The sequence below is a fragment of the Salvelinus alpinus genome, chromosome 38, assembly GCF_045679555.1.
Source record: "Salvelinus alpinus chromosome 38, SLU_Salpinus.1, whole genome shotgun sequence".
NCBI lineage: Eukaryota > Metazoa > Chordata > Actinopteri > Salmoniformes > Salmonidae > Salvelinus > Salvelinus alpinus.
In genome coordinates, this window is record NC_092123.1 from 13,569,028 (window position 1) to 13,593,470 (window position 24,443).

General features: G+C 42.3%; 1 protein-coding gene across 2 annotated transcripts in view; it reads right to left on the reverse strand.

The window, feature by feature from the left end:
- The window catches only part of LOC139566207 (zinc finger protein 385B-like), a 151,925-nt gene that overhangs the window by 91,745 nt on the left and 35,737 nt on the right, over positions 1 to 24,443 (reverse strand). The window contains exon 2 of one of the 2 annotated variants that reach the window (XM_071387242.1): positions 12,624 to 12,947. In XM_071387242.1, the coding sequence (XP_071243343.1) occupies positions 12,624 to 12,945 (322 nt within the window). In that variant the 5' untranslated portion in view covers positions 12,946 to 12,947. Of the gene's footprint in view, positions 1 to 455; positions 1,060 to 12,623; positions 12,948 to 24,443 lie in introns of those variants that run through there. The other variant, XM_071387243.1, reaches the window with a different exon arrangement.

Below are 24,443 nucleotides of genomic sequence, written 5' to 3' on the forward strand. Positions count from 1 at the left end.
TCAATTCTACGGCATGTATTTTACTGTGTGTCATTACTCAGTACCTCTTTGATACTGCATTTAGATTCCAGTAGTTGTACTCCAATATGAAATACAGTAACTTACTTACCACTAGCTGCCTGTCATTACTGTCAAATTCATGGCATCCTCTTTACAGTGTGCTATAAAGAGTTGTCCATGACTGTGTAATCAAAATACTATACCTCATAAAAAATTGCTTCTCAAATGGCAATACATAAAGACAATAAATCAGAAAATCTGTTGGCATACTGTAACCTAACAGAGACACTATATATCAAACACTTATTTACTCAAAGCAGGGAACAACTACAATGAAATCAATAAACTGAAAGAAATTTCAAAGTCATGCATTTGCTGTACTGTTACCAGCTACGAGTTCTGTCAAGCACAGCAGTACTGAAAACAATCAGCAACAACGGAACAGCGTCGCTCACCTCGGCTCAGTAGACTGGTCCACATATTCACACACACAACTCCTCCCTCCCAATGCTGAGTAGAATATGTGTCCTCCTATGTTAAAAGAGAGATAGAGAGAGGTAGGTGTGTGTGTGTGTGGGGGGGTGGGGGGGGTGGGGGGGCAGAGAGAGACAGAGAGAGACAGAGAGAAGAGGATCGAAGGAGAGAGAGGTGGACAAAGAAAGAGAGAGGGGAAAAGAGAAGGGGACTAAGAAAGAGAGAGAGTAGGGGAAAAGGGAGAGGAACAGACAGAGAAAGAGAAAGGGAGAGCGAGTGAGCGAGAGAAAGAAATGCTGCACTGTGTTGAGTGGTGAAGAACTAGTACGCCTTGCCTCTGAGCCTTATCGTCAGTGTGACAACACACTTTAAGATCAGCACACCTCCACAGCTCCCTAGACACTGGCTCATTTCCCCCTGAGCAAAACCCTTCACTCTGTGGGAAGAAAGAGAGAGACACGCACACACGCACAAACAAACATGCGCAAGCTGGCACGCACACACAAACGCACACAGAGATAAGCCATGCCATTAGAGATAACAAATGAGGTGAGGAGAGACTAGTTCACAGTGACACTTCTGAGTAAGTTGGAAATAAGTGTATGTATGTGTGTGTGTGTGTGTGTGTGTGTGAGAGAGTGTGTGTGTGTTTGACGTTCAGAACATGTTATTCCTCTCACTATCTGACCAAGCAGCTAACAAGCCTGTCTACCTGTCTACTCTTGTTAGTCTCTGTCATTTTTCTCACATGTACGCACACACAGTTTAAAGTGAGAGAAATCAATGACACACATGCACGTAGATTCACGGGGCAAGCGTAGTACGCCAGACACACACACACATTTTTAAAGAGGACGAAGACATTTCCATCAAATTTCAACTGACAATTCCCTATCGGCATTTCCTTTTAAATCTCTGAACCTTTAGTGCCTGTGAGTCCCTATTAGTGGTTGCCCAGTTTAATCGCTGTATGAAGGAGTGGGAGGGCTGGGGTCTTCCTGGCGTCAGCAGGGCCTGGCATGGGATAAATAAAGCAGGACTGGCACGGAGAGCCAGGCACACAGCGAGCGAGAGCGAGAGAGCGCGAGAGAGAGAACCTCCTGCCAAATGTATGGCCATATTAGAGACACATATTTCCCTCAGATTACACAGACCCAAATAGAATTCGAAAACAAATCCAATTTTGATAAAGTCCCATATCTATTGGGTCAAATACCACAGTGTGCAATCAAAGGCGCAATATTTGTGACCTGTTGCCACATGAAAAGGGTGACCAGTGAAGAACAAACACCATTGTAAATACAACCAATATTTATGTTTTAATACTTTAACACGTACTTTAACTATGTGTACATCATTACAACACTGTATATAGACATAATACGACATTTGAAATGTCTTTTGGAAATTTTGTGAGTGTAATGTTTACTGTTCATTTTTATTGTTTATTATCTATTTCACTTGCTTTGGCAATGTAAACATGTTTCCCATGCCAATAAAGTCCCTTAAATTGAAATTGAATAGAGAGAGAGTGAGAGAGAGATGACGGACTAGAACTACAAAACACTGAGCTCCCGACAGAGACAGAGCATGTGTTCTCACTGACACAGAGTGAGAGCCTCAACATGTGCCAAACGCCACAAATGTTCCACCTTCTGATATAGCAAACATATGTCTCGAGCCTTGGGGGAAAACATGAGGGATGTACTATGGCCGAAATAAAACAAAGCTTCTGAAAAGATCTTGGCTATGTAAAGCTCCTCAAATATATTGTATGCTGCCAAGTCAATGGTGCTGGCCAGGAGTAATACTGAGAATGATGAAACACAAGGACAGTAGCCATAAAGGGTGTCATTGATTCAAACAACTTTTTTCATGTGGGATATATTTCAGTCTCTCTCTCACGTCAATCTACAAGAGCAGACAATAACGTGCTACATAAAGAGTGTGAAAGTGACCTTGGAGTGTGAAAGCAATGCATGCACAGCAGTCCGCCACAACCCCCGACACTACACAATCCTACGCTATACTACGGTACACTACACAACAAGCTAGTCCCAATTCGTTCCCTATCACTTTACTTGGCCAGAATCCTTGCAGGAAGCAATACGGCGGAAGCTCTACTACGACACTGCTTATACCTATCCAGACTCTTCAGACATGCTAACCACATTGAGGGGTTATAGGGAGCAATTTGGACCAGCTGTACTCCATAGCCTGTCCTAATGAAAACGACCTTGTGTTCCGAGTGGAGTCTGTTGAGGCAGAGGGAGGAAGGGGCTTGGTGGACAGGAGCAACAGAAATGTCAGACAAACATCTAGCTCTTTCGAGATTGTTCTCTAGAGGTCCTACCGGTCCCAAAACCCAATCAGTCTGTCCTCGCCCCTCACCTCCCCCTTTCCTTCCCCCTAACCTGCCGTGTTAGCCCTGCTCTGCTTCTGTTGTTGGAGGCAGTTTGAATAGCAAATCACAAGCACGGGATGCCACTCACACCAAAATTAGATCACTTTTCATGTGCATAATTTCTCTAACCCAAACAGAAGTTGTCCTTAATGGAAAGTAAATAGAGAGATCCCACAACCCAGCCCGGAATGCTGCACTGCACTTGCCGCCATCTGTGTGTGTGTGTGTGTGTGTGTGTGTGTGTGTGTGTGTGTGTGTGTGTGTGTGTGTGTGTGTGTGTGTGTGTGTGTGTGTGTGTGTGTGTGTGTACAAGAGTGTATGTGTGTCTGAGTGAGTGCCACAATGTCCTCTGTGCAATCTGTCCCAATAGCATCTTGATGCTCCCCAATGACGTGTCAGCAGTTTCTCTGACCTAGCTAGCAGCTCATTTCTCCAGTGACCGTGCCAAGTACAGAAACAAATAAAGCCTGTCTGATTGCCCTCACTGGTGAGTAAATCAATTAAAGTCTGCGTTCCAAATGGCACCCTATCCCCTACATAGTGCACTACTTTTGACCAGAGCCCCATGGGCCATTTATGACTCTGCCATAGCATCTGGAGCAATGCTTCAATAATCACCAAGAGAGGGCCAACTTGGCATCTTGCCAACGTCTGTTATTAAGCTCGAAGGGCGATTTCAAATTGTGTCCGTTACAATTGTAAATAAAGAGGCGAACAAATTAGTTTGAACTGTACAGTACCTGTACCATGTGATTGCAACATTGGTTGGGAAGTACAATTGGGGAATAATTAATTAGTCACTGATTAGTCACTGGTGCGATTCAGAAAGTCTTTTCGATGACTATATCAGAAGATAAGGACTAAACACACTGCGGAAACACTCTCCTCAGGGAAAGGCAGAGGCATGTGTTTGTGCGTGTGTTTTGTTCTGTTTCTTTGTCATCAATGTTGGGAGATGTATAGACGAGCATATACGCGCACACACACACACACACTGTACAGTATACAGCACATATCCCATTACATGATTATATTTACAGCATGGCCCAAGAGACACAACTCATTAATGAATTAATAAAGTAATTAAACTTTCCAAACAGTTATGCTCCCAGCCTAGTTTTGATAAGGTCATTGTTTCTGTCATATACATCTCAAGGTGATGGAAATCGACTACGGGTGAAAATGTGCTTTGTTGCTCACTCATGACTCTTTTACATTTTACTTTTACAATAGCTTCAGAGCTCAGGAACCTACCAAAGCACCAGAACAGTTTTTACCCCAGTGCTGTGTGTAGCCTAAATAACATCCACATAAGACAATTGCATTTGTACTTTCAGATACTATTTTTGTATATACGGATGATGTTGGCCACCATTTGCACTGTGACATTCCTATATTTTTATTATTGAGCTCTCATCAAAGAGACATTTCAATGTTTTATGAACAAATTTCACATAAATGCAACTTGCACTGTGTTGAACATGAACGGTCAAATTCATTCCAGTTCCTGTAATTATTCTATATTGATAAAATAATTGCTAGAATTTCAATGAAACCCCATAGCAATTGTTTTGTCTACAATGTATTGTTATTCTGATCACTGGAAGCATGCAACTGTGAGGGGAGTCTACCTGTTGGTGGTCGTAGTATTAGTAGTGTTAGTAGTAGTAGTAGTAGTAGTATTTAAAGTCCCCACAACAATTCTTTGGTTTTTAAATCGAACATGGGAAAAAAAGAGCTACTGTGCAAATACAGCAAATAGTCTTTATTTTATATTCATAACACCAACACTTACCATAAACCCTTAGCGGCTCTATGGTGCAGTGTCTTGGCTACTGCTTTTTGTCAGCACTGCCATCTAGTGGTGAGCCCAGTGTTATTTGGATACTGTAGGCTGGTAGTTGGTACTGTTTAGGCTACCTACACCACAAGACCAAAAGTATTTCAACATCTGCTCGTCGAACATCTCATTCAAAAAATCATGGCCATTAATAGAGTTGCCCCCCCCCCCCCCCCTTACTGCTATAACAGCCTCCACTCTTCTGGGAAGGCTTTCCACTAGATGTTGGTAAATTGTTGCACAAGAGCAGTACATGCTGACCAGACTGCTCACGTGCGCCATCGCACGCATGATGATTTTGTCCACCCACAGCAGACGCAATCACGACACGCAGGTTGAAATATCAAAACGAACTCTGAAACACGTATATTAATATGGGGACAGGTCGAAAAGCATTAAAGATTTACGTCAATTTAGCTAGCCAACTTGCTGTTGCTATCTAATTTGTCCTGGGATAAACATTGGGTTACGCCAGTGTAGGTCCTCTACTCCGACAATTTATCCACAGATAAAAGGATAAACCTAGCTCGTTTCTAGTAGTCTCTCCTCCTTCAGGCTTCTTCTTCTTCTTTGGACTTTATATCCTGAGGTGCTGACTTGCTACACCCTCGACAACTACTGTGATTATTATTATTTGACCATGCTGGTCATTTATGAACATTTGAACATCTTGGCCATGTTCTGTTATAATCTCCACCCGGCACAACCAGAAGAGGACTGGCCACCCCTCATAGCCTGGTTCCTCTCTAGGTTTCTTCCTAGGTTTTGGCCTTTCTAGGGAGTTTTTCCTAGCCACCGTGCTTCTACACCTGCATTGCTTGCTGTTTGGGGTTTTAGTCTGGGTTTCTGTACAGCACTTTGAGATATCAGCTGATGTAAGAAGGGCTATATAAATACATTTGATTTGATTTGATATATGGCGGTTGGAAAACAACTTTAAGGTGCATTACCACCACCAACAGGACTGGAGTGTGGACCTCAGTTCATCTTTCAATCACTCACGTGGGTATATGCTCATAAAAGCCAATGAGGAGAGGCGGGACTTGCAGCGCATCAAGCGTCAAAAACAGAACCAAGTTCTATTTTAGCGCCTTACTACGCAGATGCTCGTTGACATGCGCAATCAGTGTGGGCACAATGATTGAATAACATGTGAAATTGTATTTACAACACTCGCGCACGCGACGCGAGATGTGTGGTCAGCATGTTGGTGAGGTTGGGCACTGATGTTATGCGATTAGGCCTGGCTCGCAGTCGGCATTCCAATTCATCCCAAAGGTGTTCGATGGAATTGAGGTCAGGGTTGTACAAGACATTCAAAGTTCTTACTCACCGATCTCAACAAACCATTTCTGTATGGACCTTTTTGCACGGGGGCATTGTCATGCTGAAACAGGAAAGGGCCATCCTCAAACTGTTGCCACAAAGTTGGAAGCACAGAATCATCTAGAATGTCATTATATGCTGTAGCGTTAATATTTCGCTTCACTGGAACTAAGGGGCCTAGCCCGAACCAAGAAAAACAGCCCCAGACCATTATTCCTCCTCCCCCAAATTTTACAGTTGGCACAATGCATTGAGGCAGATAGCGTTTCCACCAAACCCAGATTTGTCTGTTGGACTGCCAGATGGTGAAGCATGATTCATCACTCCAGAGAACATGTTTCCACTGCTCCAGAGTCCAATGGCGGCCATGGAAACCCATTTTATGAAGCTCCCGAAGAACAGTTCTTGTGCTGACTTTGCTTCCAGAGGCAGTTTGGAACTCGGTAGTGAATGTTGCAACCGAGGACAGACGTTTTCTACACGCTGCGCGCTTCAGCAATCGGCGGTCCCGTTCTGTGAGCTTGTGTGGCCTACCACTACGCGGTTGAGGCGTTTTTGCTTGTGAGGGAAGATTTGATAATACAGAAATTAAACACCACATTTGGCGATGAGGATGGGATGTGAATCGTCACTTGGTGACCGCTCCTGAAGATCTGGGTAAATCGTGCACGAGGGATCCCTCAAACTTGGGATCTCAGGGAAACCACACTTCGGGAACGAAGCAGATGGACCCACCTTTGATCTGAGAGGCAGTGAGCCGAGTGGATACCACATCTCAAACTTATTATTATTATTATTATTATTTTTAACTTCTTGACGCTAGGATGCAGAATTTTTATGTTTGGAAAAATGCTAGAATATGCATATAATTGACAGATTAGGATAGAAAACACTCTAAAGTTTCCAAAACTGTCAAAATATTGTCTGTGAGTATAACAGAACTGATTTTGCAGGCGAAAACCTGAGGAAAACCAACCCGGAAGTGCCTCTTATTTTGAAAAATCCCTGTTCCATTGCCTGCCTATCCTCCATTTAAAGGGATATCAACCAGATTCTTTTTCCAATGGCTTCCACAGGTTGTGAACAGGCTTTAGACATAGTTTCAAGCTTTTCTTCTGAAAAATGAGCGAGATTTATCAAAACGCGTCAGTGGATGGCCAGGTGTCCTTTGATTAGTTCATGCGTGCGAAAGTTGTAGCTCGACATTTTCTTTCTCTCTAGTATTGAATAGTTTACCGTCCGGTTGAAATATTATCGATTATTTATGTTAAAAACAACCTGAGGATTGATTATAAAAAACGTTTGACATGTTTCTACGAACTTTACGGATACTATTTGGAATTTTTGTCTTCCCTTCATGACTGCTGGAGCCTGTTGATTTCTGAACATAACGCACCAACCAAATGGAGGTTTTTGGATATAAAAATAATATTTATCGAACAAAAGGAACATTTATTGTGTAACTGGGAGTCTCGTGAGTGCAAACATCTGAAGATCATCAAAGGTAAGCGATTAATTGTATTGCTTTTCTGACTTCCGTGACCAATCTACATTGCTGCTAGCTGTTCGTAATGTTTTGTCTAGTGATTGATAAACTCAAACGCTTGGATTGCTTTTGCTGTAAAGCATATTTTCTAAATCTGACACGATAGGTGGATTAACAACAAGCTAAGCTGTGTTTTGATATATTTCACTTGTGATTTCATGAAAAAAAATATTTGTAGTAATTTTTTTGGGAATTTGGCGCTCTGCAATTCAGCGGTTGTTTACGAAAATGATCCCGTTAAAGGGATCCGTGCGCCAAGAGGTTAACTAGTTCACACAGATTCTAGATATTTAACGCTAAATGACCAAACCCAGGGCATACCCGGCAAGCACATTTAAAACAATTGGAATTCACCACTTCTGAGGGTCACTAAGACAGTCACACAGACACTTTACAGAATGAGGTCCATCTTCCAATAGGGTTTCACCAGGTACTGTGCTTCACACAGAATCCACAGTCTCCCTGGCTCCTCACCCCTACAGACCGCACCAATCCCCACTGTGATCAATTCAGTGTCAGGACGGCTCTAGGTTGCCCGCAACCGACCAATGATAGGTGTCTTTGAGTCGACTAACTCTCAGATCATCCTCCACTGACTCGGCCCTGCTTACGCCTCCAAGGTGCCCCCCTCACACAGGAATACACACTCAGAGCCTACGTAACAGGGGATTATCTAAAAACTTGACTTCAAGTGTGGTGCGCTCACCTCTTTCTTAAGACCATTTATGACATAGTATAAGATAGTAAGGTGGAACCTGTACTTGTTTTAAACCTGTACCCCATTTAAAAGTATTGAAAGATGTAAATGTATGAGTTGCATTTTCCTAGGAACTAATCATGAGATAGAAATTAGAAAGTATTCCTGCAGGTTAAAATATTGTTGGAAAACAACTAATTGATTAGGTATGTTTGAGTATAGAATTGTGTGACTGTGATATGAGAGTTGTGTGAATATGGATATGAGTCTTAATCTGACGTTTGGATAGTAACATATAGAAATACGCTTAATCAGATTATTGAAATCTGGATAATAAGCTTTGATATAACGTTATCCTGGGGTTCTGTTCCTTCACTGCCCATCATAGAATATCACAGTGTGGTATTGAGAGCGGGATGATATTTTAGAAAGCAGCGGAAGGTCTATAGTTCCTGAGAGGCTTGATTTTGCCGTGGTCTCTGGTCATTGTCTGGGAAACAAAATTATTTTTTTCTGATGATTGTTGCTTGGTTTTATTGTTTAGGTAACACCAGTGAATTTGAGCAGGAAGTTAATGTATTCTAACATTATAATCTGTTTACATTACGTGGAACAATGTCAGGTCATTAAAGTGGATTACAGTTTGAGTTTGATTTTATTTTTGCAGACTGTGTTTTTTAAATGTTTTATTGAGATGCAAACATGACTCCCTGAGCAACTTTGTCATCTGAAACATTACAGTAGTGAGTTCTTGTGTAGCTTGTTGTTTACTATTTGCATGCATATATCACTGTATCATCTGCATACATTGGAACTTCAGACCCTGTACAGACAGAAGGAAGATCATTAATGTACGAGCTGAACAGTATTGACCTTTGGGGCATGCAAACATTGTAGATATGAGTGGAAAAAAGTTAGTTTTGACTCTTACGCTGATGAGACAGCACCAACTTTTTAAAGGTTTTCGATTTGTTAAAAACAACACGTTTGTTTTTACAAAATGTATGCAACAGGTTGAAATTATTAGATTGCTGGAAAGGCGTTATGGGTTTGTTTAAGGTTTACTGTTTATTGTAGGTGTTGATTTCACTTAATTAAACATTGTATTATCTGATGTGTTTGAGTAGGATTCTTTCTTCCAGGACGGATGGAAGTCACCTAAAGTATGTATGTTTAAGGAGACATAGGAGAACACGTCAAAATTTTTATTAAATGCCTGGGATTAAATAACGCTGATTCCTTATGCTGAGAAATTTACTACATTTGCGACAGAGGAGAAATTATTACATTGGTCTAGTAATGATACCAGGATAATTGTGTCTAAGGGTAGCACATGCTAAATTAAGTACATATAAACATTGAGGAAGTTTAAAACTAACGATTAATGATTTGAGGGAGTACAGTGGAATTATCATTATTATTAGGTTTTGTTTGTAGTTAACTTTTGGGTTTCTGAATCGGTGTAGTATAATGAATGCTGACGAGGTGTTTTGTGTTTTTTCTGGGAAAATGGGGGTTTCATTGTCTCTCTTTGGAATGTTTCCTGGGGCTATAATCTTGGGGAGAGTGAGTGAGATTGAGGCCGTAAACTACCAAATTGAAAAGGCCTGGCAATTTTGGGTTTGTTTTTACCTTAAGGTTTGCAAATACCAACACACACAACACATTTGTTAAGACTATCTGTTGGTGTTTTTAATATACTATGTCTGATTTGTGTGTTCTATTTCCTTTGGGTTTAGTGAGTTTTTCATTTGTCTTAGTGCCAAGGTATCTTCAAGGGGCACATGGAATTTTTTAAAGTTTTTATTTTCTGAGTTTTAATTAAACACGTGAATTATTTTGATAAAGGAATGTTCTGGGAACCTGGGATACAACATGTAGGAAATGGTTGACTATTTTTCTTTAAATTTGTCTGATATAGTAAGAAACACTTCTTTGAAGGGTTTGTATGACCTATGACCTCTGTCATGACTTTCCATTGTGGTTTGATGACCCTCATTGGAAAGCCATTTGGATAATGAATTTAAGGTCATTTGTTATACTGATTTCTAAGTCATTTGTAATATTGATAATTATGATGAAGTTTATAGTTCTTAGCCATATTTGTAATTTGGAACAATGTGAAGAAGGAGAGGGCATTGCCTTTGACTAAGTGTAGGTTGCTTTAAGTCTATTTTCCTTTGACCATATAGGTAAAATAATTTTTCTTTGTGTAGTTTTTCAGAGTAGTGATTTTAATTTGAAATTTTGTTTTATCTTTTGACCAGTAGTAGTGTTGTTTTATACATTACTCTCATGGAGAGTTATGTGTTAAAAATGGGGGAGGGTACAGTCCTTTGAGGTTTTGGATTCAGTTCTTTGAGGTTTTGGATGGAAGTTTACACCTTGAGTGATATGTGTAGGAGTGTATTGTTGTGTTGTTTGTTCTGTTCCCGATGGGTTATGTCTAACTTCCTGATCCTGTGGCTCTGCGATGAAGTTGACAGTGTGTTGGGGAGTATAAGCCAATTTGAAAGAATAGTTTCAATAGAATGGGTTGTTATTCTCTTTGACATATGTTAAGACATTTGTATTTAGAAAAATTGGTAAAAGTAATAATTTATCATATAGTTAATGAACTGAACTAAACTGTTGTTCTGATCTGTTCTTTCGAGGTTATCATGAAGTGACATCAGACGGTATCTTAATGCATGGAAGAGATAATTGGACTGAACAGTGTGTGTACCTCAGAGGGATGACTGTCCTATCTGTTGTGATGAGGCCTGTGTTTAGACACTGGTTCTCCTGTAATTTAGGGAGCATTTCTGTTCTGTTATTTTTGTATTTTCCTCAACAATGTATTATTCTGTGTGAGATTAAACATGTGCAAGTCTGTCTTGTAGAATAAATGTTGTAAACTCAGTTTCCGAAGGGAGAAAGCTTACATGGAACTAAGGTACTCGACATTGAAGGGATTTGATTCTTTATTTTCTTTTAAATTTGATTATGTATGTTTTTTCATAATTAATATACTCTGCAAACTACTGTTAGTAAGGTACCATGTTACTGTTCTGATTTTCCAGAAGGGACCGAGTCCCTTGAGAGGGGAACGTGGTGGATGAATCAGAATTAGTTGGGTAACATGGATAATTAAGATGTCTTATCTGCATAATATGCTTATGTGATATACTTGTTATTAGAATGTATCCCTTCGGACTCTGGTGTTGGCAGTTGCACTTCTTCCCTCAGCTGGGGCTCAGTCACCTGGGGCCCAGAGAGGGGAGTGGTCAGGCTTGTCTTTTACATGTCCCTGGTGCTATGCAGAATATCAGAAAGGGAAGAGGACAGGAGGGAACATTGTGACTTTCAACGTGTCACCATCATGGGATGCCACCAACAATTTCTGCCTTACTAGCGTTGCCCCTGAAAGAAAATAAATAATTCTTGAACCTAGTTCTGCTGGATGGTCCCAGTCATTTTCTTCTAAAACTCTGTTACTGTTTAGCTAGTGGTGTTCCATTTAAATGTTTCTGCAAATCGCTTCAATGTTTTTTTAATAACATCTAACCTTACCTACTCTACTTGTAAGGGTTTAATCTTGTTTCCCCAATGCATCCCTCTACAACATCAGTGTTATTAAATGGTGTTTCATCCGCAAGTGCTCTTTCCATGCTGCTTACAGTACATCTGCCCTGGTAACTGTGATTACATTCCTCTGCCTCACTGCACCTGACCTATGTAATCCTCTCACTCTCTTCCTTGCTCTCTCCAATAATACACAGAGTGGTGTTTGAGCTGCAGCTATGCCATGAGCAGGCAACAGTCGACCTCCAACCCCAGCCGACCCACAATCCCAGCCTCAGCCCGACTTCGGGCTCCAACCTCAGCATCAACTGACCCACAGCCTCAGCTCCAGCCTGACCCCCAGCCCCAATCTCCAGCTCCAGCCCCAGCTCCATGGCTTCTCTCCTCCATGAGAGCTCGTTACTCTAGGGTGTGCGGGTGCATGATGCTCAGACTCTGGCCCTAACCAGGCATCTCCAGCTGGGTTAATTCAGGGAAGAGAGCGGGCACAGCCCATCACAACCCTCGTCAACCATGGGGGGGCAGGGCATCTTCACCATGAGTAACCCACAGGACACAGATGTGCTTTTCTCTCTCACTCACAAAAACACACACACCTCCGTCCACAATTGCATGTGTGCACAGTGCACGCCCAGAGAGAGAGACAGATGAACAGAGACAAACAACTCTTTGGGTGTTGGAAGTAGAGCGGAATTATTCTGTCTCAGTAGACAAACTAATAACATAATATTGTATTCTATGTTCCAGTGAATGGTGAGTTGTCCCAGCTTACCTGTGCTGGAGCAGGTGAGAGTGCCGGCCGGTGCTGGACTGGTGCCGCTGCCTGTGCTCGGGGGGAGCTCTCCATTGTTGAGCTGCTTGACCCTGCGCAGGTGGGAACGGCCATTGTAGTGGACCTGGGCCTGGGCGGCTGAGTTGAGCTGGAGGTTGCACACCTCGCAGAGGGAGTAGAGCAGCCTTTTCTTCTGCTGAGGGCCATCTGGGTGTCCTTCTTCGGGCTCCTGTAGCAGCTCGCCACACAGGTTGAAGGGCAAGCACACGCCGCCGCCACTGCCTTTCTGCAGCAACTGGGTTGGACTCAGAGGCCTCTTCATACCTAGAAATTAACACAGCGGGGGAACAGGGTGAGTCAAGAGATGAGTAATACGTACAGAATTGGCAAGGTCTTCTTTAGACATCTTACAGTGTGCTGCCCTTCAGTTTTCCAACTCCGGTGCAAACGGCTGGGATTTCGTAGCGAAACTCCTCAGGTAACACCAAGAGCATAGATACAGGCAAAAAATATGAGGACGGTAATAGCAGAGGGAGAAAAGTCTTCTCTCCAAACCACATTCACAACATATTTCGCAATTTCTTTAGCGTCACCTTCTGCACAAACTCTTCACATGCCATTACCTTTGAGTTCCACTCAAAAACTGCTAGTCAACACATCAGCTAGTACCACTTGTTTAACCTCTGCTGCCATCATCACAAAACGTGTATCCAAAATGGTACCCATTCCCTATATAGTGTGCTACTTATATCCCAGGTATAGGGTGCCATTTAGGGCATAGACAAAGCTATAGCCCAGACCCAGCATCACTCACCGCCCAATTACCTATCAGCAAAAGGTCAAGTTAATTTTCTTTGACAGAGATGAAAGATGATGATTCTCAGACACTCGTTGTGTCAAACTAAGGGTGCAGGCTGCCCGGGGGCCAGAGGTGAACCTGGTGCTTATCAAAGCACTGTCGCTCCACTCGTTCCAAATGGATTAGCAACTAGTTGGTAAACACCAGGTCACCTCCACTCACATCCACATATTCACAAGCAGAAAGGCCTGGGAAACTCATACAGTGCCTTCGGAAAGTATTCAGACCCCTTGACTTTTCCCACATTTGGTTATGTTACACCCTTATTCCAAAATGAATTACATTTTTTTTTTTATCCTCATCAATCTACACACAATACCCCATAATGACAAAGCGAAAACAGTTTGACATTTTTGCAAACGTATTACAAATAAAAAACAGATACCTTATTTACATAAGTATTCAGATAATTTGCTATGTGACTCGAAATTGAGCTCAGGTGCATCCTGTTTCCATTGATCATTCTTGAGATGTTTCTACAACTTCATTGGAGTCCACCTGTGGTAAATTCAGTTGATTGGACATGATTTGGAAAGACACACACCTGTCTATATAAGGTCCAACAGTTGAAAGCATTTCAGAGCAAAAAACAAGCCCTGAGGTTGAAGGAATTTTCCGTAGAGCTCTGAGAAAGGATTGTGTCGAGGCACAGATCTGGGGAAGGGTACCAAAAATTCTAATCAAATCAAACTTTATTTGTCACATGTGCCTAATACAACAAGTGTAGACCTTACCGTAAAATGATTACTTACAAGCCTTTAACCAACAGTGCAGTTCAAGACGAGTTCAGAAAATATTTACACAAACTAAAGTAAAAAATGATAGAGTCAATGTCAATGTAAATTGTCCGGTGGCCATTTGATTAATTGTTCAGCACTCTTATGGCTTGGGGGTAGAAGCTGTAAAGGAGCCTTTTGGTCCTAGACTTGGTGCTCTGGTACCGCTTGCCGTGCGGTAACAGAGAAAAGTCTATGACTCGGGTGACTGGAGTATCTGACCATTTTTGGGCTTTCCTCTGACATCGCCAATTAAATAGGTCCTGGATGGCAGGAAGCTTGGCCCCAGTGATGTACCTGGCCGTTCGCACTACCCTCTGTAGCACCTTACGGTCAGATGCAGAGCAGTTGCCATACCAGGCGGTGATGCAACCGGTCAGGATGCTCTCGATGGTGCAGCTGTAGAACTTTTTGAGGATCTGGGGACCCATGCCAAATCTTTTCAGTCTCCTGAGGGGGAAAAGGTGTTGTCATGCCCTCTTCACGACTGTCTTGGTGTGTTTGGACCAGTTCGTTGGTGATGTCTGCAGAATTGAGGGTCCCCAAGAACACAGTGGTCTCTATAATTCTTAAAGGGAAGAAGTTTGGAACCACCTAGAGCTGGCCGCTCGGCCAAACTGAGCAATAGGGGGAGAAACAAGATTCTTTGGTCTGATGAAACCGAGATTGAACTCTTTGGCCTGCATGACAAGTGTCATGTGTGGTGGAAACCTGGCACCATCCCTACGGTGATGCGCGGTGGTGGCAGCATCATGCTGTGCGGATGATTTTCAGCGGCAGGGCCTGGGAGACTAGTCAGGATCGAGGAAACGATGAATGGAAAGTACAGAGAGATCCTTGTTGAAAACCTACTCCAAAGTGCTCAGGACCTCAGACTGGGGCGAAGGTTCACCTTCCAACAGGACAATGACTCAAAGCACACAACCAAGACAACGCAGGACTGGCTTCAGGACAAGTGGTGGCCCAGCCAGATCACGAACTTGAACCCAATCTAACATCTCTGGAGAGACCTGGAAATAGCTGTGCAGCAACACTCCCCATCCAAGCTGACAGAGCTTGTGAGGTTCTGCAAAGAAGAATGAGAGAAACTCCCCAAATAAAGGTGTTCCAAGCTTGTAGCGTCAGACCCAAGAAGACTTGAGGCTGTAATAGCTGTCAAAGGTGCTTCAACAAAGTACTGAGTAAAGGATCTGAATACTTATGTAAATGTGATATTTAAGTTTAGCTTTTATAAATGTAAAAAAATTCTTACAAACCTGTTTTTGCTTTGTCATTATGGGGTATTGTGTGTAGATTGTTGAGGGACAAATACAACAATTAAATAAATGTTCAAATAAGGTTGTAACGTATAAAAATGTGGAAAAGGTCAAGGGGCCTGAAATACTTACCAAATACACCCCAACTGTAAGAATATTCTAATATAAATACACAATACAGAGGACTAGAGGTCAAGAGGGCTAGAGAGCAATGGAACTAGTGTTTTTCAGTTCAACATCTATTTAGGATCTGTGTAGGAATTTCAGTCCGGGACTCATAGCTACAGATGGCAAGTTTTCATTGGTCCAAACTGTTTATACATTGAACCTGAAATGGAAAACTTGGTATTTTGCCATTTTTTGCCATTATTTTGCCATTGCCATTTTAACGCAAGGAATTCTAATTTGTCAACCTAAGGCTAGGCTTGGGTATAAACTACATCCTGTCACTTTGTTCCCTGGAGAAAACACTGAGGACAGGGAAGAATAAACATCTAACATATACTTTCCAGCATAACAACTATGATTTGTTCTCTTTGAATAAATATATTTGACTCCCCATGATTTGCTTTAGGGTTTGTGTTATTGAAGAATAACATCAACTGCTAACACAACTCTCCAGATACACACATTCTAATGCAAACAGCGACACATCTCGTGCATACGCAGTCACAAACATTCAGGCGCACATCCAAGCACATACACACTAGGGTTGAATGGCGGGAAACCAGTTACCACTCCCTTTACCCGGGATAAATAACTGCGAGAAGCTGGTGAATTATAATAAATTATTTATATGAACAGCATGGCGTGAAATGGAACTGTTCAATTACAGTGGGGAGAACAAGTATTTGATACACTGCCGATACTGCAGGTTTTCCTACTTACAAAGCATGTAGAGGTCTGTAATTTTTTATCATAGGTACACTTCAACTGTGAGATGGAATCTAAAACAAAAATCCAGAAAATCACATTGTATGATTTTTAAGTAATTAAATTGCATTTTATTGCATGACATAAGTATTTGATCACCTACCAACCAGTAAGAATTCCGGCTCTCACAGACCTGTTAGTTTTTCTTTAAGAAGCCCTCCTGTTCTCCACTCATTACCTGTATTAACTGCACCTGTTTGAACTCGTGACCTGTATAAAAGACACCTGTCCACACACTCAATCAAACAGACTCCAACCTCTCCACAATGGCCAAGACCAGAGAGCTGTGTAAGGACATCAGGGATACAATTGTAGACCTGCACAAGGCTGGGATGGGCTACAGGACAATAGGCAAGCAGCTTGGTGAGAAGGCAACAACTGTTGGCGCAATTATTAGAAAATGGAAGAAGTTCAAGATGACGGTCAATCACCCTCGGTCTGGGGCTCCATGCAAGATCTCACCTCGTGGGGCATCAATGATCATGAGGAAGGTGAGGGATCAGCCCAGAACTACACGGCAGGACCTGGTCAATGACCTGAAGAGAGCTGGGACCACAGTCTCAAAGAAAACCATTAGTAACACACTACGCCGTCATGGATTAAAATCCTGCAGCGCACGCAAGGTCCCCCTGCTCAAGCCAGCGCATGTCCAGGCCTGTCTGAAGTTTGCCAATGACCATCTGGATGATCCAGAGGAGGAATGGGAGAAGGTCATGTGGTCTGATGAGACAAAAATAGAGCTTTTTGGTCTAAACTCCACTCGCCGTGTTTGGAGGAAGAAGAAGGATGAGTACAACCCCAAGAACACCATCCCAACCGTGAAGCATGGAGGTGGAAACATCATTCTTTGGGGATGCTTTTCTGCAAAGGGGACAGGACGACTGCACCGTATTGAGGGGAGGATGGATGGGGCCATGTATCGCGAGATCTTGGCCAACAACCTCCTTCCCTCAGTAAGAGCATTGAAGATGGGTCGTGGCTGGGTCTTCCAGCATGACAACGACCCGAAACACACAGCCAGGGCAACTAAGGAGTGGCTCCGTAAGAAGCATCTCAAGGTCCTGGAGTGGCCTAGCCAGTCTCCAGACCTGAACCCAATAGAACATCTTTGGAGGGAGCTGAAAGTCCGTATTGCCCAGCGACAGCCACGAAACCTGAAGGATCTGGAGAAGGTCTGTATGGAGGAGTGGGCCAAAATCCCTGCTGCAGTGTGTGCAAACCTGGTCAAGAACTACAGGAAACGTATGATCTCTGTAATTGCAAACAAAGGTTTCTGTACCAAATATTAAGTTCTGCTTTTCTGATGTATCAAATACTTATGTAATGCAGTAAAATGCTAATTAATTACTTAAAAATCATACAATGTGATTTTCTGGATTTTTGTTTTAGATTCCGTCTCACAGTTGAAGTGTACTATGATAAAAATTACAGACCTCTACATGCTTTGTAAGTAGGAAAACCTGCAAAATCGGCAGTGTATCAAATACTTGTTCTCCCCACTGTATATTTGAGATTCTTCAAAGTAGCCACCCTTTGCCTTGACAGCTTTGCACACTCTTGGCATTCTCTCAATCAGCTTCATGGCGCCGGAGGACTTGGCTGCTAGCAAATTTTTCTGTTGTGTGTGTTTTTTCCGCATTATTTGTAACTTATGTTGTACATCTGCCACTGTCTCTTAAGACCATAAAGAGCTTCTGGATATCAGGACAGCTATTACTCACCTCGTACTGGAAGAAGATTTTTTTCCTTTAACGAGTCGGACGCAAAGGATTTACCTGACAAGGCCCTCATCCCCATCATTTGCAGGAGAAAGAAACAGATATCGGGGACGTAGGTTGGGGTGCCTTGTAAGGATCCGACGTGAGTGGGTAATCTCCCTTAACCATCAGTTCTATTAGCCAACGTTAAAAAAAAAATTGGATAACAAACTACAATCACGTATATCCTACCAGCTATCACGTTTAAGGTAAGACCCAGGTGCAGACTGTTGAAATAACAAAAGTGTATTATTTGAACAGGGGCAGGCAAAAGGACAGGTCAACGGCAGGCAGAGGTCAGTAATACAGATAGGTGGGGCAAAGGCACAGGATGGCAGGCAGGGTCAGGGCAGGCAGGAATGGTCAAAACCAGGAAACAAAAGACAGGAGCAAGGGAAAAACCGCTGGTAGGCTTGACGAACAAAACAAACTGGCAACAGACAAACAGAGAACACAGGATTAAATACACAGGGGATAATGGCGAAGATGGGTGACACTTGGAGGTGGTGGAGATGAGCACAAGGACAGGTGAAACAGATCAGGGTGTGACACCAACGGGACATTAACTGTAATATCTTATGTTTCACCGAGTTGTGTTTGAACGACAACATGAATAACATACAGCTGGTTGGTTTTACGCTGCATCGGCAAGATAGAACAGCCTCTTCCGCTAAGAAAAGGTGTGGCGGTCTGTGTATATTTGTAAACAGCTGGTGCACGAAAACGAATGAGCTGTATATGGCCATGAGCAAACAGGAAAACGCTCATCCAGAGGCGGTGCTCCTAGTGGCCGGGGACTTTAATGCAGGGAAACACATCGTTTTACCTAATTTCTACCTACCAGCATGTTAATTGTGCAACCAGAGGGGGAAAAAAATCTAGACCACCTTTACTCCACACACAAAGACGCGTACAAAGTTCTCCCTTGCCCTCCATTTTGCAAATCTGACCATAATTCTATCCTCCTGATTCCTGCTTGCAAGCAAAAACTAAAGCAGGAAGCACCAGTGACTCGGTCAGTAAAGCAGTGGTCAGATGACACAGATGCTAAGCTACAGGACTGTTTTGCTAGCATAGACTGGAATATGTTCCGGAATTCTTCCGATTGCATTGAGGAGTACACCACATTACATTTACATTTACATTTAAGTCATTTAGCAGACGCTCTTATCCAGAGCGACTTAGAAATTGGTGCATTCACCTTATGATATCCAGTGGAACAACCACTTTACAATAGTGCATCTAACTCTTTTAAGGGGGGGGGGGGGGGTTAGAAGGATTACTTTATCCTATCCTAGGTATTCCTTAAAGAGGTGGGGTTTCAGGTGTCTCCGGAAGGTGGTGATTGACTCCGCTGACCTGGCGTCGTGAGGGAGTTTGTGCCACCATTGGGGTGCCAGAGCAGCGAACAGTTTTGACTGGGCTGAGCGGGAACTGTACTTCCTCAGAGGTAGGGAGGCGAGCAGGCCAGAGGTGGATGAACGCAGTGCCCTTGTTTGGGTGTAGGGCCTGATCAGAGCCTGAAGGTACGGAGGTGCCGTTCCCCTCACAGCTCCGTAGGCAAGCACCATGGTCTTGTAGCGGTGACCACATCAGTCACTGGCTTCATCAATAAGTGCATCGATGATGTCATCCTCACAGTGACTGTACGTACATAACCCAACCAGAAGCCATGGATTACAGGCAACATCTGCATCGAGCTAAAGGTTATGAATGATGAGTGAATGATGAGTGAGAAAGTTAGATGCACAACTATCATACCTCCCCTATTATTGTATTAGTGAGAGATTAGCATGTCTTGGAGGTATGACATTTGTGTGTATAACTTTCTCGCTCATCATTATTCACTATTCAGTCGGGATGAACAAACAGCAAATGCATCCAACAAATTAGTAGAGTCACAAGCTTGATGTGGTCATTGTGTGCATGGAATGTGGGACCACATACTTAACTTTTTACTACTTTAATACCCATACAAGTGAATTTGTCCAAATACTTTTGCTTCCCTACAATGGGGGGACTATGTACAAAACGTTCTGTAATTTCTAAATAGTTTCCCGATATTGATAAAAAAAAAAACTAAAATGAAAGCTGACTGTCTGCACATTAACTTCATAGTCAATGTTTGATTTCAAATCGAAACTTTTGAGCAGAGCCAAATTAGAAAAATGCTTCACTGTCCCAATAATTACAGAGGGCACTGTCATTCATACCATAGGCCTAATCTTACTGTAGAGCTCTTTTTACTTGTACACAATATAGCTGGATCATCTCGTCCTGCCCTCAGGGGTCCACCGCCCTGCAGCGCCCCAACCCAACACCCCAGTCTGCTTTAGGATCTTAGTGAAACATTCATTATTGGTTTCAGGTGTGTTAGGCCAGAGTGACAGTACGGCAGACCCTCTGAGCCAGGACTGAGCAGCCCAGCAGCTCGGGATTGCCTAAATAGGTATCTCCCCTGACGTGGGCATGTTTCAATACAGACACTTTTGTCGTACAGTATTCTATATAAGGCATCCAGACCTAATGAAAGTTGCACAGTATACTCTCAATCTTGTAATACATCAAATCTAGTGATACATACCTTGGGATTTCTGCCATACATGGTGGGAGGATAACCAACCATACCAATTAAATGGCAATGCATTTTTTAGACATATAAATGCTTGGTTACAGAGATTCTTCAGGTAAGAGTCTCCAGTATCAACATTCCCAAGCAAACAAAAACAGGGAGAAGGGAGAATCTGTAGACATGCTGAGATAAAAGAACACTCTTTGCCCGAATTCAGACAGCCTTCACAAGAGTATAACATACTGAAATATGTCCTTTTTTGTGTTTTACACCTTCAGCAGAGGAATTACATTTCTGAAAGCATGATCTTCAGTTTCACTGGCATATAGTACATTCTATGGAGGGTCTTAAACTGCAGTAATTTATGTCTGAGATTATATGAACATGACTGTATCCATTCATCAGTAGTGTCTCCTAGATCTTTCTCACATTTCTGTTTTACATGTTTTGTGTCATCGGGAAAAGCCTCTATTGATACAGTTTGGAAATCAACTTCAGAAGTTTGTCAAACCGCCTTCAAATAGTTTTAATCTTTGAAGTGTCTGCCTTGTCCAGTGTTTGCTGCACAAAGAGAAGAAAGTGCTGCATCTCCTAGAGTTCCCCTCAGCACCATCACAGACTGGTCTTCTCTAGTTGCCTGACCCTGCTGAGACCCGTCACCATCTTATCCTGCTCAGATGAGGCATGACAAAGAATTACCTTAGTATACATTTTTACATTATATTATCCAAGAATATAATTAATAGTTCAATAATTGAAATTACCATTATTCCCAGATCCCAAACTGTAGCCTACCCATCAACTCAAGATGGAACTTTGTATCCATTCACTAATTGCTATAATATACTGCAGAATTCACCTGAGCTCTGTAGACTGGTCTTCTCTGGCGGCTGTCTGACCCTGCTGGGATACCTGTCACCATCTGATCCTGCTAAGATATAATGAGCAAAGTGTTGTGTACTGACTGTGCACCATGAAAGTGAAGCCTGTAGAGCTGTTTATACCGTGTCAGTGTGTAAAGTCGGGAATTATCTTGGGAAACTGACAGACCAATAATGTTACACTGCTATACTGACTGTGATTGAAGTAAAAAATAATATCTAAGGTTAACCAACTTTTGGCTAGCGCTAATGGTACATCAATTTACTTCTGTTGAAAGGGGACAAAACAAAGGCTACAAAACATTTCCATACATACAACAGCTGTTAGATACTGCTACCTCACAGATAGCTAGAGGCTACAGCTGAACTGGCTGTGGTAGCTAGCTAGCTAGTTCATTCACTTCAGCCAGAACTTCACTCAAGAGCGGATGAAACATTAGCTTACTTTACTTGTCTGTCACACTACCAGCTCAGCACTGGGAATAAACACTTGTTTTCTGTTAAGTCAAACAGCAGTTACCTTGCCAGCTACATCAGCCAAATAAAGAGTAGCCAGTTTCTGCTCTGCTTGCGTTACAAATCTGATAAAAAGCAAAACACACAGAGACAACAGCTGCCTCTGTTCGCACGCTCTGTGGTATCCGCGTCAACCTAAAACCACCAAACAGCCTACCCAACCGCTCTGAGGTGTCCGCATGGTCCTAAGGCAACCCGGGTCCACTTTTTGTATCACAGTGCAATTATTAAACTTCAGTGGATGGGGACGGGGACAAAAATGCAATTTCAGAATGTGGGGCGATCATGTCCTCTCTGTCCCCAGTGACGACACGCCCCTGGACAAATCTAAGTCTTAGTGTCACTATGTTACCTCGGAAATTGCCTTACTGCTTTCAAAGGTTGGTAATTATTCAATGTCAGTTAGTTACCACTTTATTTAACATGTATCTAACTTGAATATTTTCTCTGTCTTCATTTTCAAATAGATGTTTTGAATAGATTAGGTACAGATACAAATTAACAGTTAAAACAGTTTTTCAATACAATGCATCGTAGTTTTAGCCAATTTGTGATAGAATTAGCTGATTTCCCATGTCCACCCCTGACTGGTGTCAATTAAAGTAACAGGGTTGAAGTTATCTTAAATCGGTTATAAATCCCCTAGTGACAGGGGGAATGGAAGCTCGTTGTATGCAACAGGGAGGGCAATTGAAGGCAAGTTTTACAAAAAACTCAAATGGCCTATCTGTCTATGGTTAACAGGGTTGACATGTTGTGCTCGACCCGCTCAGTTTTCCACCACAAAACACCAGAAAATTGCCAAAAAGAGTAGAACCAGCTCACTGGCCATTACATATTGATTTGACTATTAGATGTTCAATGTTTCGTTTGAAAAAATAATTTAAAAAATAATATTTTCACCATATTAAAACAAGAGTTCAGTTCACGTGACAGGGTTGACCTTAAAATGAAGGACAAACAGAAATGAATCACTAATCACGTGAAACTAATAATCTTCAGAAATGGTAAGAAAGTAACTTTACAATAATGATAATTTTTGTGTTAAGTGTGTAAAAATCTTCCTAGCAATTGGAAAACATTAGGGACATGTCAAAATGCAGATTTTTGGCACTTTAGCAAGCCTTTATTCATATTAAAATGAATTATGAATGTGGTCTATATTAAAAAGGCAATTCATTTAATATAACAGGCTTTTATAATTCAATATTGGTGCACAATTTCTACTTAAAATATCAAAGGGATGCATGGGTTGAGAATGGAGCAGAAGACAAATGTTCATCTTTCGGCAGTAGTAACATATGGACAATACAGTTGTATTGTATATTTCTGAAAAGGTAAAAAAAAAAGTGTTTTTCTACTCATCTTTCCAAATAAAATTAATTTGATTTGACTAATCTCTCCAGTGCTTCTGCATGCATCCCAAATGGAACCATATTCCCTTTATAGTGCACTACTTTGACTAGAGCCCTATGGGCCCTAGTCAAATGTAGTGTACCATAAAGGGAACAGGGTGCAATTCAGGACTCATCCTCTGTGTTTGCTAACAATCCCTATGAGGAGGGTAACAGCTGGACACAACTCTTAATTCTCCCATCCAGGTCAGTACTTGCCTCAGGTTGTTTGTTTTTCTCATTCAGCAAATTAGTCTTCACAAGTCCACAATGCCTCTGTTCCAAACAGAAAACAAAGGAGTTGATGAAAGCGAGAATATATATTCACTGTGATAAACAAGAACAAACAATTGGATAAAACTTCTGGAGTGCAGCTCAGCAAACTTTGTTATGTATCCCAAAAGGGGCTTCAAGTGCCAAATAGGGGCTTGAATCAGCATCCTTTTGATGCCTTGTCTTTTCCCCTAGCGGTTTGGCCATACTGTCTCTCCATAGGGAGGTACTTAGTGAGACTCGTGCCACGCATGTAGCCAGGTTTTGTGACGACACAGGGCGGTGAGGTAATGGCCAGGCAGGGAACCAGGAGTAGAGGAGAGGAGGCAGCGCCAACACAGTGACGGAACATTTAATTTTAGTTTCTCCTCGGAGGGCTGTGGACAAGGTGATGATGGTCGGTCGGGGGGGGGGGGGGGGGGGGGTAGGACTAAACTCACCTCCATCTGCCACGCTGGCATGTGGAGTGGCAGAGGTCAAAGTGTCTGTGGTGTATGCACCTGCTCAGCACAGCATCCGGCCGAACATGATATCATTACTCTGACGACGGACACACTTGCTGCATGCAAAACCAATGTCAGTAGGACGATATGACTCTCTCTT